At 32.2% G+C, this 19,074-nt stretch overlaps 1 protein-coding gene across 1 annotated transcript in view; it reads left to right on the top strand.

Moving 5' to 3' along the window:
- Positions 1–18,095, top strand: part of LOC131951122 (unconventional myosin-Ib) — a 63,889-nt gene extending 45,794 nt beyond the window's left edge. Inside the window, exons 14-33 of the mRNA XM_059313413.1 lie at positions 250–321; positions 581–685; positions 871–933; positions 1,114–1,308; positions 2,189–2,303; positions 2,443–2,498; positions 2,647–2,712; positions 2,962–3,029; positions 3,316–3,532; positions 4,263–4,412; positions 5,690–5,758; positions 6,626–6,712; positions 8,657–8,743; positions 10,592–10,753; positions 11,445–11,576; positions 11,716–11,822; positions 12,256–12,391; positions 14,274–14,426; positions 16,747–16,880; positions 17,429–18,095. Coding sequence (XP_059169396.1) covers positions 250–321; positions 581–685; positions 871–933; positions 1,114–1,308; positions 2,189–2,303; positions 2,443–2,498; positions 2,647–2,712; positions 2,962–3,029; positions 3,316–3,532; positions 4,263–4,412; positions 5,690–5,758; positions 6,626–6,712; positions 8,657–8,743; positions 10,592–10,753; positions 11,445–11,576; positions 11,716–11,822; positions 12,256–12,391; positions 14,274–14,426; positions 16,747–16,880; positions 17,429–17,552 — 2,298 coding nt within the window. The 3' untranslated portion in view covers positions 17,553–18,095. The remainder of the gene's footprint in view (positions 1–249; positions 322–580; positions 686–870; positions 934–1,113; positions 1,309–2,188; positions 2,304–2,442; positions 2,499–2,646; positions 2,713–2,961; positions 3,030–3,315; positions 3,533–4,262; positions 4,413–5,689; positions 5,759–6,625; positions 6,713–8,656; positions 8,744–10,591; positions 10,754–11,444; positions 11,577–11,715; positions 11,823–12,255; positions 12,392–14,273; positions 14,427–16,746; positions 16,881–17,428) is intronic.
- Positions 18,096–19,074: the final 979 nt, after the last annotated feature.

Raw genomic sequence — 19,074 nt, 5'->3', positions numbered from 1 at the left:
GAACAAAATACATCTCATCATATATATATATATATATATATATATATATATATATATATATATATATATATATATATATATGCATGTAGTAGATTCAAACTGTGTGTGGAAACAGCAGTTTTGCAGTTAGTTCACAAAATTCTTACAGATTATCATACCATGATATAAATTGCTAATTAGAAAAATGATCATAAAATGTGTGTTATACATACAAATTGCATTTTTACTTTCTGCCTTTTTCTTTCTTAGGTAAGAGATGACTTGCAGACCAGGACAAAGGTGATGGGTGTCTTGGACATTTATGGATTTGAAGTTTTTGAGGTACTTATTTAGAAATATTCAGTTTAAGAAAAAAATGGAAATTTGGTAACTAATTGATTTATTCTCAATAGTTCATTTAAACTGAGAAAAACTAATCTACATTTATTGCATTTATTCTTATTAATGAAAACTCTGTTAAACATATGGTTGTTGAAACAACCCATACATCTTTACAATTGTTTGGAGAAGTTTGATATTTTAAAGAAAATGATTGCAAGTATGTAAGTTACTAAAACATCTATTTTTATTGTTTATACAGAACAATAGTTTTGAGCAGTTTATCATTAACTACTGCAATGAAAAGCTTCAGCAAATTTTTATTGAACTCACCCTTAAAGAAGAGCAAGATGAGTATGTGAAAGAGGTAAGTCTTGTCATAATACAATGAAACATATCCATATGCTCTAAAGTTCTCATAAAAATTAATTTTATCTTTCATCTTCTTATTTTTTAATAAAAATATTTTTTTTAATATAGTCTTGTACACTTTGCATGACTTTTTACTAAAAATAATGTCATATTATTTAAATATCTTTGTTTAATACTTAGGGCATAGAGTGGATCCATGTGGATTACTTCAACAACTCTGTTATCTGTGAATTGATTGAAAAAGTGAGTATCTAGCAGTCAAAGTTTTTTTTTGTTGACTTGTATACTATGGGTATATATTGTTAAAATCATCAATTAAGTCAAATCTTAAGGCGATTTCGAAATGTTGTAACACTTTGATAAACAATGATCCTACCATGCTTCCAGTTAAGAAAATGATACATTCTTTTTTTTTATTTTCAGCAAAACCTTGGAATTTTAGCCTTACTGGATGAAGAGTGCCTTCGACCAGGAAACACTTCAGACCAAACTTTCTTGGACAAACTGGACAACAGGTGTGCCAACCACCCCCACTATGAGAGCAGGAAGTGCAAGAAAAACCAGTCTGATAAATCCTTGCCCCATGATGCTTTCAGATTGCGCCATTATGCTGGAAACGTAAGCTTCTGTATTAATTATAATTAGTTAGTTATTCTGATGTTATTTATATCAATATCACTATTTTCATGACCATTTTAAAGAGTATACTTGTTTATGATTTGGGCATATGTAATAAATAGAAAATACTTGTACAATACATGCATCTACTAAATAAAAACCCAAAGTTGGATTTTGGAAAATGTTGAATATTTTGTCCTGGAATTGAGCAGTTCTGGTAAGAACCAGACACAGGTTGGGGAAATTAAAATCAGCTTGGCTTAGAGCTGACCCCACAATCAGTTTTATATGCAGAAGCTTGTCTATGAAAAAATGCTCAAAGTCCAATCAGACATTTGCCCGATGGTCATTTTCCTGAATGGATATTTGTCCCAATGTTACAATTACAAAAGTCATATATCCGAAGGCTGTTTTTGGGCAAACTTGTCTTTTAGGCTAGTGTCTTTTGGGAAAATATAACAGGCTCCCAGAGAAACAGATAAACCCTTCTCACCTAATGAGTGTCATGTCTGGAAAGAACACTTTGTTTAAACTTCACTCTGCTGTAAAGTTTCCCTTTCAAACCTGACAGTCTATGGGGTCTCAAGTTCGAATCCGGGTTCAAGTCAGTAGACCGTCCCTGAGTCCACCCAACTCTGATGGGTACCTAACTCACGTTAGGGAGAGTAAAGGCGGCTGGGCATAGTGCTGACCACACTATCTCTTCATATGCCGAGGTCACAGAAACAAGTGAACTCTACTTCACTTGCCCCATAGACCGTCACTCTGCTGTACTCCTTATTAAAACTTTATATGTTAATTTTTGTCCTGAACTTGTATTTATTTGAATTGAAGTGGTTCACCTAATTCTGACTTGTATTTGTTTGAACTTTCCCTCCAGGTTTTGTACAAAATCTCAGGTTTTATTGACAAAAACAATGATCTTTTGTTTCGTGACTTATCACAAGCCATGTTTCAATGTTCACACCCAATGCTGCAGGATCTTTTCCCAGAAGGTAGCCATTTTTGTTTTATAAGTCAAACATCCAAACACTATTTAGGTTTTGTATTGTTGTGTTGGCATTATTTGGGATATAATATTGTTACTTTTTATTTTAGATTTCATTTAGTTACAGAAGAAAAATTATTTTTCAGGTAAACCCACAGAAAACTCCTTGAAAAGGCCAATAACTGCAGGATCACAGTTTAAAGTAAGAATATTTAATCAAATTATCTTTTTAACTTTTTTTATACATTTTGCTAAAACTTGAACTTCTCAAGATGCTTGCAACAAACAAATACAATTACATTTAAAGAAATTATTGTAAAATGTCCTAAGAGATTTTTTTACCTGTCTAGACTTCAGTAACAGAGTTGATGAAAAATCTTAGCTCAAAGAATCCAAACTACATCCGGTGTATCAAGGTAAGGAACAAACTCAACTAAACAGTGTTGTACTATAAATAAAAAACTTTTCCGTTTCAATGGAATAGTAAATTATACTGCTGCAGAAAATGAAGTAAATTTGAAATTTTGAAAATTTCTGTACTATATTTAATTGAATTGGAATGATTTTGGATTGTATTTTTATTAATTTTTTACTATTTTGATATTTCTAACAGCAAAATACATGTTAAGCATATCCAAATCAAATTTTAACTTTCTTCTCTCCAGCCAAATGACTTCAAACAGGCCAATACATTAAGCAGAGAAATTGTCAAACATCAAGTTAGATATTTAGGGTCAGTACATTTTTAATGGGACAAATCTGAATTAATTTCTAATTCAAATAAGCATTATTTGTCTGTTCCTATTAGCTAGTTAAAAGATAACAGGTTTTATAACACCTTTATGCTAGATTGGCACAACAACCATTTGCCAATATAAAAAATTTTTTCACTAATATAATATAACTAACTCTTTAAATATTCACTACTACTAAGTTATAAACTACTATAAAGTCATACAATGATAATCATTGCTGTATGTTGTACCTGTGTCTTAATCACCATAATTTCTTTTCACCAGGCTGATGGAAAATGTTCGAGTGAGGAGAGCTGGTTACGCCTTTCGTCAAGCCTACCCTCTCTTCCTGTTTCGCTACAAAATGCTGGCCTCAGAGACCTGGCCACACTGGACTGGTGACCCCAGGGACGGGGTGGAGAAAATTCTCCAGGCCCAGAACATCGCCACAGAAGAATACGCTTTTGGCAAGACAAAGATATTCATCAGAAATCCCAGACTGGTAACTGTCTTTTGTACTTAGTTGATTATACAGAATTTAAATTTTAGTTTTTTCAAACATGAATGCTTCTGACTTGATGCTATTTTATAGCTAGAGTTAGAGTGAGAAAAACTTAAGTTACCATTTGGTTCTTGAAGGGGGAATAGCGCGGGTGAAGTAGAGTTTGTTTCTGTAACCTCTGCAAATAAGTGGATGCTGTGGGTTATCAGTTCTGTATCCAGTCTTCTGTATTTTTTTTAACTTCAGTCAGATTGAGCTAAGGGACATTAAGTTTAGAAATCTTGTGTTCTTTAGCAACCAACCATGCCATTACCCTAGCTAGTATTTCCACTTATTAACCATGATCATAACGTTAGTTCTAATCTAACAACAACCCAACTCCTGAACGTGCAATTGATAACCATCGTAACATTAATCTACACAAATACTTCACCATAGTCCCGAGCCTAATCCTAACCTTGATGATAACAGCAATACAGGCATTATAAAATCTAGAAACATTATTTTAGTGTCCTGCTCATGTTTTAATAAAATTCAGAATATTATTTGTATTTTAAGAATATTTAAATATAGGTAGGCCCGCTGTATGCTTGTCTCTTATATATCTTTACTAATGATTTTTTAATCCCTAAACCATAGTTTGTTATAGAGAAATCAACAGTGTGGTATGTAAATCTTACTTATAATGTAATTAAACATTTTTCAAGCTAACACAAATGTTCTCATACAGCTTTTTGACATGGAGGAGAGAAGACGTGAGCGCATGCATCACTTAGCTACACTGATCAGAGCAACATGGCTCAAGTATAAACACCAGAAATTGTATCAGAGGATGAAAGCTAGCCAGATTATTATTTCTGCAACATTTAGGGGATACTGGGTAAGTGGCTTTGAGATTTGTTTTAAATGTTGTTGCAACATTTAGGGGCTACTGGGTAAGTGGCTTTGAGATTTGTTTTAAATGTTGCTGCAACATTTAGGGGATACTGGGTAAGTGTCTTTGAGATTTGTTTTAAATGTTGCAACATTTAGGGATACTGGGTAAGTGGCTTTGAGATTTGTTTTAAATGTTGCTGCAACATTTAGGGATACTGGGTAAGTGGCTTTGAGATTTGTTTTAAATGTTGCTGCAACATTTAGGGGGTACTGGGTAAGTGGCTTTGAGATTTGTTTTAAATGTTGCTGCAACATTTAGGGATACTGGGTAAGTGGCTTTGAGATTTGTTTTAAATGTTGCAACATTTAGGGATACTGGGTAAGTGGCTTTGAGATTTGTTTAAAATGTTGGTGCAACATTTAGGGATACTGGGTAAGTGGCTTTGAGATTTGTTTTAAATGTTGCTGCAACATTTAGGGGATACTGGGTAAGTGGCTTTGAGATTTGTTTTAAATGTTGCTGCAACATTTAGGGGATACTGGGTAAGTGGCTTTGAGATTTGTTTAAATGTTGCTGCAACATTTAGGGGGTACTGGGTAAGTGGCTTTGAGATTTGTTTTAAATGTTGCAACATTTAGGGGGTACTGGGTAAGTGGCTTTGAGATTTGTTTTAAATGTTGCTGCAACATTTAGGGATACTGGGTAAGTGGCTTTGAGATTTGTTTTAAATGTTGCTGCAACATTTAGGTGATACTGGGTAAGTGGCTTTGAGATTTGTTTTAAATGTTGCTGCAACATTTAGGGGATACTGGGTAAGTGGCTTTGAGATTTGTTTTAAATGTTGCTGCAACATTTAGGTGATACTGGGTAAGTGGCTTTGAGATTTGTTTTAAATGTTGCTGCAACATTTAGGGGATACTGGGTAAGTTGTTTTTGGGACTTGTTTATGATGTAGCTGCAACATAAAGTTGTGCTAGAATTAAGTGTTCTGCAACTTTCTAAAACATACTAAAAGTTTACTAAAATAGCAATATAAAAGTAATTTAGATTATAAAAAAGTTCTGACCTAACAGATTGATTAATAGAAATGCAACTTGTATTGTTCCTGGAAGGGAGTTTCATAAAAATAACCTTTACTTTCTGTTTTTTATATCGAATTTATTCTTGTAGTTAATATCCCTTGATATTTATTTTTTTGCACCATTTATATTAAATATGTCATAAGTTTGTATTTAAAATGAAAAAGATCTAAAGAAGTTGTCATTGTTTTTATTGTCCAGGCTCATAAGAGATACAAACAAATCAAGAAATCAACCCTGATCATTCAATGCTACACAAGAGGATGGAAGGTAATGTTCCACTATGTTACAATACTTGTTCTATTATCAACCTTGCTTTTTGTATATATTTATACTCAAAATACCTTCACTTGCATTAAATAGATCTATATTTAAAGTTTAAACAGCATTGTTTCAAACTTTCCAGAGTTATTTATAAAAGTCTTGTATTTTAATCAACAGTTGAAATCTTTATCAAATTTACTATTTACAAAAAAAAAATTAAAATATTATTAGAAACAGGTTTATGTAGTTCTAAGCTTCCAGTAATTGTGATTTTTAAATATTTCACGTTTTTTAAAAAAATTTTGATATTGTAGTTTTGTTGATTGTATTTGGAATATTTCAAAGTGTAGTTATGTTTTGCTACATTTGATGGTTCTAGTGTTACTCTTGCCGTTACCTAGATTTACACCTGTTTAATGACGTACTGTTTTGGAAATATTTCTGCATTTCAGCCTTCCGCAAGAAAAAAAAATCATTGCATGAAATTTGTTCTAAGACTTTAGTACTTTGCTAAGCATGAAGAGTGATGATAATTACTTTTTTTTCCCACCTAGATGTCTTATATTTGCCTTCTTCTCTCCAGTGTAATTATATCCACAGCTATTAAACATTTCTTTCTTAACTATTTTCTTCAATACATGTATGAAAAAACACACTGCAGACTATTCACATATTTAAAAAAATAGCATCACATATTTATCATTTTATACATTATGTAATGGAACATAGTCTTTATATTTGTTTAAGTATATTTCAGACAAGCATTTCTGAGATTACTCAACTTTGAACTTTCTATACATCACTAGCATACCGCCTTGCTTACATAGCTATTTTATAACTCACTCAAACACATCTTGCCAATTGTTATTTTAGGCCCGCGTCATTTTACGAGAACTGAAATTAGCCAAGCGGAGGGAAGAGGCAGCTACGTATATATGCAAAATCTATCGTGGCTATAAGGTGTGCAGGCTTACTGTGTATCTCTATCCCTGCATCGCTCTCAATTATAATCAGCTTTTGATATTTTCTGCTTATCTATTTTCTAATATTTAATTAATTACTGGCTGTTTATGTATTGTTAACTGAATAATTATAAACTGGAGGTTGGGGACTTATTTATTGTTGTATTTCAGAATACTTTAAAATTTCTAATTTTTAAGAAAACATTTTACTTGCCAGTATTTTAAGAAGCCTATTTCTCTTGCTTGTAACAGTTGAATAATTTTTAAAATCCAGAACACTGCAATTTCCTTTTTTTCTTCTTCATCCTGAAATTTCAGCAAATAATTTGTGTCTTTCTGTGCTGTTGTGTGTTTACACTAACCCTCAAAGTTCTAATTGATGCACATATTTTAAGCAATAAAATTAACTGTTTTAAAATATTTTATTTTAAAGTAACAAAAGTTAATAGAATAATATTTTAATACATTTATCAAATTTACTGTAGTTTTTATTTTTGATTTTTCATTCCCTGAATATTTCATTATTTACCTTTTCAAACAATTGGTCAACATTATTATTTATTATGCAGCATTTAAAAGCATTCTAGATTTTAAATATAGTGCACAAAGAATTGTATAGTTACTATCATTTCACTTTTTATTATTACTTCAAACATTTGGATGTGAAGTGGTAGGAAACAAGCAGAATTTTTCCATAAATTAGGCTCTACCTAGCTTAAACAGCTTTAGTTTTAATCATCATTTAAAATTACATCAATTTTAAAATTATAAAAAGCTACAACACTGAACAACATAGATGTTTTAAGCTAAAATATAAATAGAAGTCTCAGGAAAAAAATGTTCTATTGTACTGCTGGAATAAATTAATGATGCTTTGAATACATGAAGCTCTGAAGTGAACTTAAGTTCACTGCATGAAACATTGTCTATCAATATGTTATGTCTGTAAATAACATTTGTTATTAGACTACTTCTTTTAAATTAAGTTTTTTGTTTTTATGTTGGGATAGGCTAACCAGGGATACAAATATTTGTAGGCTACAACACCTATTTTTCATAGCCCACATTTACTTGTTTAACAGCGGGTGATTTTAACAGCAGGTGATTTTGTATGTTTTCAATTTTATATAAACATACTTTCATGTTTTGTCAGACATAAATAATTCAAGAAAAATTATGGTGCAAATATATCTACCATATTAATGGGTTTTTATAATATAGCCTGGCTGTATATTTTTAACAAGAGAATAATTATATTGAATAAAAATGTTTGTGTCAGGGTGGAGTTTTTAAGATGGTTATTTTAACAATCTGTACACCCCAGTAACAATATTGACCACATTTTCCCCATGGTAGACTGCAAGAAATATTGAATACCTTATATCAGCCATGTTAGCAGACAAGTTTGTATTCAGTACCTGGTTAACCTTACCATCCTTTACTAACATTTCTGCGGGGGGAAAAGCATGGTGTTCCCTCCCCATTATATGTCTCATTACTTATTATTATTCATATGATACTACTAACATGTTCATCATTCATATAATTTTTTATTTTATTATTGTACAGTATTATTATCATTATATAAAGTTTATATCATAAACAAAATAGATTATTAGTTAAAAATTTTCAATTTTAAAAATAAAAGATCAGATGTATGTGTTTATTAAAGATATTGGATGAAATTTGGAAATCTACTTTTTCATTCATTTTAACTGTTTTTAATGCTAGTACTTTTATTTAGACTTAAAAATTGAAACATTTGTATAATTATATATGTCAATCAATGTGATAACATGTAATTGCACATTAAAAACTAAGTTAAAAATGTATAATAATGTGTAAATAGTTTGCATGTGAAAATTTATCAGCCTTCACTTTGTATCTAACTGAAATTAATTCTGCCATTGTATTACATTTTTTTCCACCCCCATCGCTGCAGGCGCGTTGTTTGCTTGCTCAGCTGAAGCACGAGAAATATATCAACATATGTGCGACCATCATACGCAAAACCTACCTCGGCTGGAAGGTTTGCACCATTTCTTCAACTCAGTGTCCTATATCCTCCTCGACTAATCCCACCCCTACCGCACCAGACTAATGCACGAATGTAACCTCTAACCCTCACAAATTAACCTGAAGGCCTCACAAGATTCTGCTTGCTATACGTGTCATCATCTCAGTTCCTGTGAATGCATCTCTGTAGCATGACTGTATATGCACCTATTGCCTGGACAAAATGTATTAGGGCTGTATTTTACTATGGTGGATGAAATGATTGATGTTCCCACTATATAAAAATTAAAAGGAAAATCTAAAACAACCACCATATATTAACAGAGTAGTTTTAACTTGGATGATGGATTGTATACCTTTATATAAAGTATAATCCTTATTTATACCCAAGTATAAAGAATTTAAACCAACAGTTGGCTAATAGGATCTACGGTTCTTTGACACCCCCCCCCCCCCCCTCCCTCAGTAGACTAGAATATACTAACAGCTACATTTCTTTTCATTTTATTCAGCTATGAAGATATAGAAAGCGCATTTTTTTTTATTAATTGTAGGAGAATTATGTTAGCTATGTTTTTGTTTTTTACTGTGCATATTTTAAGTTTATTTTATTGTTAGCAAAGAATGGTCATACGCATTGTTGTTATTGGAAATGGCATGAACTTGTTTTCAAGTGTTTCAGGAATTTAATGTATTTTATTGTTAGGAAAGAATGATCATTCACATTTTTCTTAATGATGGAAAGGACAAGAACGCTTTTAAAAATGTTTCAGGAATTACCAATAGGGCAGTAAATAAAAGTATTATTATTAACTAAAGCAGATAAGAAGTAATTGACCATTTATAAAATCATTTTTTGTTTCATTCATTTTCATTATTACTTCAATTTTGCTTGCATTGTTTACTAGAAATACACATTTTTTTGTGTCTGAATTTTATTGCATCTTATTTAAATGAAATTTCATTTTATTGTAGTGATTTAGATTAGAATGTTAATTTTGCTAATGCAATATATTATGTGTTTTTTTATTTCCTTACATTATTTTGTTACAATTTTTGAAAATTTAAAGTACATAATTCATTGTAAAATTAATTTTTTACAGTGTGCATGTTATAATTATTTATCATTTGTTTACTATTTGTAGATATAAAAAAAAATGTCATTACCAAAGATTATAAGTAACTAAATAATTGTTTTGCATATCCTAAAACATAATGACAAAACTGGTAGTTGGAAAAACACTCATGGGTCCATAATGGTTATAATGCTTCTTATGTTTGTATTTTATCCTTGTAAATATTCAATCTTGAATCAGATCTATATTGTTAATCATAAACTGTTGGTTAAACATAACAGAAGCTTATAATAATTTTCAACTCTCAATAGGAAAATGTATTTAAAAAGCGTTTAAAAATTCTAAAAGGAAATTGTAAATAATCAATCTATAAACATGTGCTAAATGTTTATTAAAATTTTTTAGTGATAAAACCTTCATTTTGTAAATAGTTCAAAAGGGTTTAAAAAGTTCAAAAGGGTTTAAAAAGTTCAAAAGGGTTTAAAAAGTTCAAAAGGGTTTAAAATGTGGTAATCATTATCTTTCAATAAGTGCTAAGTAATAAAATTATAATTTTTTGAACATTTTAAAAAGGTAACATGCACAACAAGGTGGTATGAAGTCCAAAGTTTTTCTTAAAGTAATGAATGCATGTTCATACTAGATAATCTTTCTTAATTTTTCTTTCATGAGCCCACCTAAAATGCAAACATTTACACAGGAAGTGGATACATCTTTGTTTCAGAGACGGTTGGAAGTTTAAACTTTAGGATATGTTTTTAAAAAAACGTTGCTTTAAATTTCAGGCTCGTAAGCTTCTTGCTGCCATGAAACATGAGAGGAAAGTTCTGTGGGCCAATCAGGTCATCCATAAATACTTCCGCGGGTGGAAGGTCAGACAGCAGTACAGGCCAAAGTTCAGGAGGATAGCAGGGCCTAAAGTGTCACAGTTTATGATCACTGCCTTAGTAAGTTACAAACTTGTTTACATTAGAATTTAGATACTAATTTTCAACTCTTGATTGTTTTATAACTGAGAACCATTTCTGTAATTAAAAAACATGTAAATTATTCTTAAATGTAGTTTAAAAAACTATTATTACCATTTTCAGACCTTTTGAATGGTTTTTTATTACATACATGTACTACATACTTATTCTAGTTTATATTACCTGTATCACGATATTTGAGTTGTTCAAAATTCAAAACCTTGATTTATAAATGTAGAATAATGCAGCTTCAGTCTACTACAAACCTAAGTAAACACCAAATTGAAATAAGTTTTCAAAACAATACAAGCAATACATTTGTTTAAAATGGTGGTTGTAAATTGACATTTATATATCTTTAGGGTTTTGAAAATTGACTCAAAAAATATGGTAGACTAAGATTGTTGAGGTTTTGCATGACAACCAAAATAGTTTACGATTTTTGGGATCACCCATCGTTGGCTCATAAAATTAAAAGCTAAAGATGTTTTAAATTTGTTAATCATTACATTGAAAGTGCACCTTCCCTTCAACAATCATTAATAAACCTTAACATCACATTATAGCCTACACATAATATTATTCTGCCTTGATCAAGCTAGATCAAAGTTCTCTTTGATATATTTTATTATAATGTAATTAAAAATCTCTGAAATCTTCTTCTCATCAGAAAAAACAGTATTTACTAAAGCTGAAAGAGAACCTGCCCTCTATGAGTCCAGTCAGTGAAGACTGGCCAACACCACCCAACAGGTTTAAATCCACTTCTGATGAGCTGCGTAAAATATTTCATCGCTGGAGGGTGAGTCACAGGCACTAGACATCACATCTCATAATCATTCACAGCTTGGTTTAATACAAAATATATTATCATCACTTCACTCATTTTAATAATTTAAATGGCACTGTTACTGGCACTCAACAAATGTTTTTTTCACTAGTGTGCTAAATACAGAAGGCGATTGGATCCAACAATGAAAGAGAAGTTGAAAGAAAAAATGATTGCAAGCAATTTGTTCAAGGGCAAAAAAGAACTCTATCCATCAAGGTATTCCAGCTAATTTATCATTACTTTTGGAAAAGACTTTAAATAGCTTAATATAGGTATACAATTTTAATGAAGATTTGTCACCATTTTAATCACCTTTTAGACAGTTATGAGCTAGTTTAGTGATAAAATAGATAGTATTAGTATCCACACAAATTGAAGACAATTCAGGTTCCATTGTACATGTAATTGTTTTTAACTTATGCGGATACTAACACTACCTGTTTTATTATTACTTGCATAATCCTCACTGCAGCTATCATTTTAATTTAACTAGTTTTGTGACCTCACATCATTCTATCTTAATGACATCAGTCCTTTGAACTGTGAACATTACTTACAGTTGATTTAAATTGTTTTTGCATTAGCTAGAGTTTAATTCCTAAAGTATCCTATCTATGTGTGTTATTTATAATGCTGACTCTTTCCGCAGTGTGTCTCAGCCATTCCAAGGAGATTATGTGGACCTCAAGTCAAATGTCAAGTGGCAGAAACTCTACAAATCCACCCATGATGCCTCCATCATTTTCGCAGAACAGATTAGCAAGGTTAACAGAGCTGATGGCAAGGTAAACTGCAAGTAGATCATACTTAGGGTAGGACAAGTAGATCATACTTAGGGTAGGACAAGTAGGTCATACTTAGGGTAGGGCAAGTAGATCATACTTAGGGTAGGGCAAGTAGATCATACTTAGGGTGGGGCAAGTAGATCATACTTGGGGTAGGGCAAGTAGATCATACTTGGGGTAGGACAAGTAGATCATACTTCGGGTAGGACAAGTAGATCATACTTTGGGTAGGGCAAGTAGATCATACTTAAGGTAGGGCAAGAAGATCATACTTAAGGTAGGGCAAGTAGATCATACTTAGGGTTGGGCAAGTAGATCATACTTAGGGTAGGGCAAGTAGATCATACTTGGGGTAGGGCAAGTAGATCATACTTGGGGTAGGGCAAGTAGATCATACTTGGGGTAGGGCAAGTAGATCATACTTGGGGTAGGGCAAGTAGATCATACTTGGGGTAGGGCAAGTAGATTATACTTGGGGTAGGGCAAGTAGATCATACTTGGGGTAGGACAAGTAGATCATGTTAGGGTAGGACAAGTAGATCATACTTAAGGTAGGGCAAGTAGATCATACTTAGGGTAGGGCAAGTAGATCATACTTAGGGTAGGGCAAGTAGATCATACTTAGGGTAGGACAAGTAGATCATACTTGGGGTAGGGCAAGTAGATCATACTTAGGGTAGGGCAAGTAGATCATACTTAGGGTAGGGCAAGTAGATCATACTTAGGGTAGGGCAAGTAGATCATACTTAGGGTAGGACAAGTAGATCATACTTAGGGTAGGACAAGTAGATCATACTTAGGGTAGGGCAAGTAGATCATACTAAGGGTAGGACAAGTAGATCATACTAAGGGTAGGACAAGTAGATCATGTTAGGGTAGGACAAGTAGATCATACTTAGGGTAGGGCAAGTAGATCATACTTAGGGTAGGGCAAGTAGATCATACTTAGGGTAGGGCAAGTAGATCATACTTAGGGTAGGACAAGTAGATCATACTTGGGGTAGGACAAGTAGATCATACTTAGGGTAGGGCAAGTAGATCATACTTAGGGTAGGGCAAGTAGATCATACTTAGGGTAGGGCAAGTAGATCATGTTAGGGTAGGACAAGTAGATCATAGTTAGTGTAGGACAAGTAGATCATACTAGGGTAGGGCAATTAGATCATACTTAGGGTAGGGCAAGTAGATCATACTTAGGGTAGGGCAAGTAGATCATACCTGAGATTATGGCAACTGTGATAACGATTATCATCTATTGTAAGGATTTTTTTCAACAATAAAAGTTATATAAATACTGCTTGTGTAATATAAATAGCCTTTTTGCCAATGGATAAAAAAATCCTAACCTTTGGGAATCATTTTATATCTTTTGTTTAGATTTTAAACATTTCTCTAGTCTTTAGGTGGCCTCAGAGTCTACCCAGCTTTAATAGATATCTGGCCTAAATAGGGGAAAGTAATGGTTAAATATCTTCACCTAAATATGCCGCCCAAAAAAAAAATCTATAACCCAGTACTGTATCAACAGATGGTAGGCAAACTTCTAACTCTGTAATCTCAAATTTTCCTACTGTATCAACAGATGGTAGGCAAACTTCTAACTCTGTATTCCCCTACTGTATCAACAGATGGTAGGCAAACTTCTAACTCTGTAATCTCAAATTTTCCTACTGTATCAACAGATGGTAGGCAAACTTCTAACTCTGTATTCCCCTACTGTATCAACAGATGGTAGGCAAACTTCTAACTCTGTATTCCCCTACTGTATCCACAGATGGTAGGCAAACTTCTAACTCTGTAATCTCCAATTTTCCTACTGTATCCACAGATGGTAGGCAAACTTCTAACTCTGTAATCTCAAATTTTCCTACTGTATCCACAGATGGTGGGCAAACTTCTAGTCTTGAGCACACAAGCCTTACTTGTGCTGGACAACAAGTCTCTAGCATTAAAGTACAGGATTCCCCTCACCATGATCAACAAGATCTCTGTTTCTCCTTATAAAGACAACCTTTGTATTTTTCATTTGAATAAGGTAAGAATTCTACAACATTATAGTCAATATGTGCATATGGTACTAAAATTTCCTCTTATTACACAACATAACTTGCCATGTTTTTTAAACTGAATTGAAATATTTTAACATTTGCTAACATTTTTTAATACTTTAACTCTAGCTAAAGTAGCATGTAAAGTTCCAAAATACTCTTATTCTATCATATCAAACTGAATCTGCATTTTCATCCTAATAGTTTTTTTGTTTTACATCAGCGTAGTGATAAGCATAAAAATATAATGACAGTAATATGGATATTACTTTTGAAAACATCTCAGTTAATAATGTGAATACTACTTTAGTGCTTGTAATGTACTTAACAATGTATCCTCCACAACGCAGTTTCCATTGTTATATTGACTATTCCTGTATGGTGTTTCACACTGTAACATTATTTAGTGTTGTTAGCCTGCTACAATTATACAAGTACATTACCCTGGTATTATGTGGACCACTTATTAACCCACGTTATTTTTCTACTGCATTTTGATAGAAATAACAGATAACATCATTACGCTATTTACATGAGAGTTGTAGAGAATTGATTCAAGTTTGAAAAATATATCTATTTCATTCTTCAGAGTTATTAACCTGTCTTTAAAAATCAAGTGAAACATTTTTCCACTGGTTTTTTTTTTCCAGTTTTCTACTTATACTATAGTTCAAGAACTTTTTGAAGCTATAAATAATATTTATAACTAAAAATTCTAGTATTCGCAAGTATTCAAGCAGGAAATTTGAGCAATATTTAAACACCACTTATATAGCATTTATTCCTATACAAGTTATGAAACTTTGAATTCTAAAAGAACAAAAATTTTCTTTTCCGTCAATATAATTTGATTTTAAAACTTTGATCTCGTTGCTTAAACCTACCACCAACAGCTAAAAGAGGAAGATGAGGAAGAGGAAAATGGTGAAGATGAAGAAGATGGAAGAGTGAGTTGTTGCCCATGGCAAGCATTTTGCCTTCCCTTGATATTATTGTTGTGATCTTTATGACAGTAAAAAAAATTTAAAAATCTAATTCAAATGATGGCGCTTGCTTGGTGTTGATTAAAAATTAAAATGTTCACTTTATTTCACATGGACAGCATGCTGTTTAAGATTTTCATTTGCTTTCAGATGCTAACAATGTTTTAAAATATGCATGAATATAAAACCATCACAACAATTAAATGAAATACATTTTCATGTGAATGCTGTAATTGTTTCCAAAAGTTATTGTGCAGCTACTTTTTCCAGTAGAACTTTATAACACTATCAATGTTTGTTCTTCTGTTTGCAGGAAATTTATAAAAAAAAAACATAATTTTAATCTATATATATAATTCTCTTCTTCGAGCCGTTAGAAAACAAGCTGCAAACGCTCTCCCTACCTCCCCACCCCTACATGGTTTTAGTGAGCTGTGTTCACTCTAAATGTTTACAAGCAGAGCCAACGATTTTAAACGTAGGGGGGGGGGAGGGGGTAGGGAAGGAAGGGGGGGGGGGGGGGGTTATGGTCCTTAACGAGCTACTTATAGTGTTTTAAAGAAATATTTTCAGTGTCAGCGTTGGTACTGTCGAATTCACAAATTATGAATTATTGAAAATTAGAAACAACTAAATAGCGGCGTATGTTATGCCGCGGGCCGGCTCGTTAAGTTATATTCTGCATGTTATATTCTATCTGTTTATTTTTTTTTTAAGAAAATCTCTTATAAATGTTACAATACTTTTTTAAGGGCTTATCAAAAAGAGAAAGCATGAATGTTCATTATAAATGTTGCTTGCCATACATTTTAAAAAAAATATATTGATTAAAATTATTTACCCTTTTAACTTATGAGATTAGTCGACCTACATTGCAAACACTTTACATAAGCACTCACCGTGTAAACACGTTACATAAGCATTCACTGAATTTGTACAAAATCCTCAATTACAAACATTTAATCACTGTCTAGAAAGATGTCATATATTATTCTATACGGCACATTGATTATAGAATAAAAATTCTGTGCAAATGACTGTGCAAACATGTTAAATTAGCACTTACTGAATTCGTACAAAATCTTCAATTGTAAACATTTAATCACTGTCAAGAAAAATGGTATATATTATTCTATACGGCACATTGATTATAGAATAAAAATTATGTGCAAATCACTGTGCAAACGTTACATTAGCACTTACTGAATTTGTACAAAATCCTCAATTGCAAACATTTAATCACTGTCTAGAAAAGTGTCATGTATTATTATAGACAGCACATTGATATTATAGAATAAAAATTCTGCCTGATTTCTCCCCACAGGAGAACGGAGAGATTGCTTCCAAGAAAGGGGACTTTATATTCAGCACAACCCACCTGATTGAGGCAGTGACCAAAACACAGATGGTCATACAGAACAGTGTTGGGAAACCACCTGAGGTTCAAATTGTACCACAGTAAGTACTTTGATTTAGTGGATTTCTTGTATGGACTAACAAGCTGAAAATACATAAGGTTATGGGACGGAGTGGTCTAGCGGTACAGAGCTGGACTGCTAACCCGTAAGTCTTGAGTGCGAATTCGGGTTCAAGTCAGTAGACCATCCCTGAGTCCACCCAACTCTGATGGGTATCTTAACTCACGTTAAGGAAAGGCATAGTGCTGACCACATTATCTCTTCATATGCCGAGGTCACAGAAACAAGTGAACTCTACTTCACTTGCCCCATAGACCGTCAGGTTGAAAGGGAAACTTTACTTTTTTTACATAAGGTTAATGGAAAAAGGGAGCCTGAGTTTTACTAATTCATTTTGTAAACTACCTGTGGATTTATCATTAGTACCAAGATTTTCACAGGTATAAATGTGGTGGAAAAAGTTACCTTATTTAATGGTTATACTGAAAATTGACCCTAAAGTTTCAGTGTTTGTATTTAAATACCTTAGAATTTTTTTTTTCTACCATTTTTTTTTTTCTTAACTTTTGCAAACTTTTACATTCTCAGACTAAATGCAGATTTCAAAGGCTCAAAAGTTGAAGTTTCATTTAAAAAAACTCAAGGAGATGTTGCTAATGGAAGTATTAAAATAGCTAGGAAAGGAAATCGATTGGATATCATAGAGTCCTGATCTGGCCTGCTTGCAAACAGCTGATTATAGAAACTGTAGACTTTTTGCATGCCATTTTATATTGTACATAGATAATGGAGAAAAAAATCTGATTTTGGTGGTAGGAAGCAACTAAGTATTGTATAATCAGTTTTATATATTGTATCATAAATACGATCTTAATTTAATTTTTGTTTATTTTTAGTTTTTATTTCTAGTTACACATTGTAGGTTATTTCAAAGAGCAGAATCAGTTGTTTTTTTTTAAATGTGGTTCAATGCCATGGATGCAATATATACATACAGCTACTAGTATGATTTTTGTACTGTTATTATCTGTGTGAGACCAACCAAATCAGATACATAACAAATGCTGTTTTCTTTGCATTTAAGCTTGAAAGCTAAACAGTGCCATTGACAATTTGTGATGTGTTTTTACAAAGTTTTTATTACTCCATGTTCAAGTAGTTTTGACAAACTGATTTTACAAACTGGCATCAGCTGTTGTATGCCAGATTTTTTATTCAGTGACTGCTAAACATGTGTTCTTGTGTATTTATCAAATATTCCTTGTATATTCGGATGTATTATAGATAAGCTTAATATCTTATGCATAATAGTTGTATTATGTAAATTAGTTCATATTAAACGTATAATCCCTCTTAATACAACAGTGTATTGGTTTCTCAATATATGCTTGTAAATAAATGCAAGTGCCAAATCTTTTCTACTTATAGAGGTTTGAGATAGTAGAATATCATGGCAGTAGTAAGGGGAAACAATCAGAAAAAGCTAAAACATATTTGAATGTTTGAGATTCATCTATTGGCTCATAAAACCCACTACAAGCTACACTGAAATTACTGTGTTGAATTAAAATGTAATAAACTTTGATCAACAAGCAGAAAAATCTTTTTAAAAAATTTTAATTTTAAAATGTGGTTGTTAGGAACCACCTATTTGGATTTATAAGGAAAATGATGCATGGACAAGGCTTGGGAATGTTTATATATTCTACAGAATGACGCCCTCCACAGGCTGATTTATTGCCCTTGACCACACTAGAATGCTCAGACTATCTTTATATCAAATGTATTCAGCTCCATCAATAAGGGGGAGCTACTCTTGATTTAAAAGATAACTCAGCAAAGTAAAAATTTAATTTGCCTTTTTAAGTCAATGTGTGCTATAGAACTGTACATATTTACTTCTGCTATGTGTACCAAGCCTTGTCATTTTGTTCCAACACAATGAACTAGTCATCTGCTAATATTTCTTTATCCGGTGGCCCTAGTTCAATTAAATAATCCCAAGTACCAGTATTTATCTTAATATCACTTATTGCTACTCAAGAATATAAAAGTCAGTTTAAAACTATTAGTTGATACATTAAAAAGTTTGTTTTATTCGCCAAAATAAGTTTGGACCAAAAACTTGGAGCTTTCAGGTGAAAGATGATATGCAATTATTGATGTTAAATGTTGTATGATACGCACCTTGTCTAAACATTAGTTATATTTTATTGTCTATAGAAGTAGGCCTA

Source organism: Physella acuta, unplaced genomic scaffold (assembly GCF_028476545.2).
Source record: "Physella acuta isolate Inbredline_101_S28 unplaced genomic scaffold, ASM2847654v3 ptg000800l, whole genome shotgun sequence".
In the NCBI taxonomy this organism is placed as follows: Eukaryota; Metazoa; Mollusca; class Gastropoda; family Physidae; genus Physella; species Physella acuta.
The sequence above is the reverse complement of the archived record's forward strand: the minus strand, read 5'-3'. Positions and strand labels throughout refer to the sequence as shown.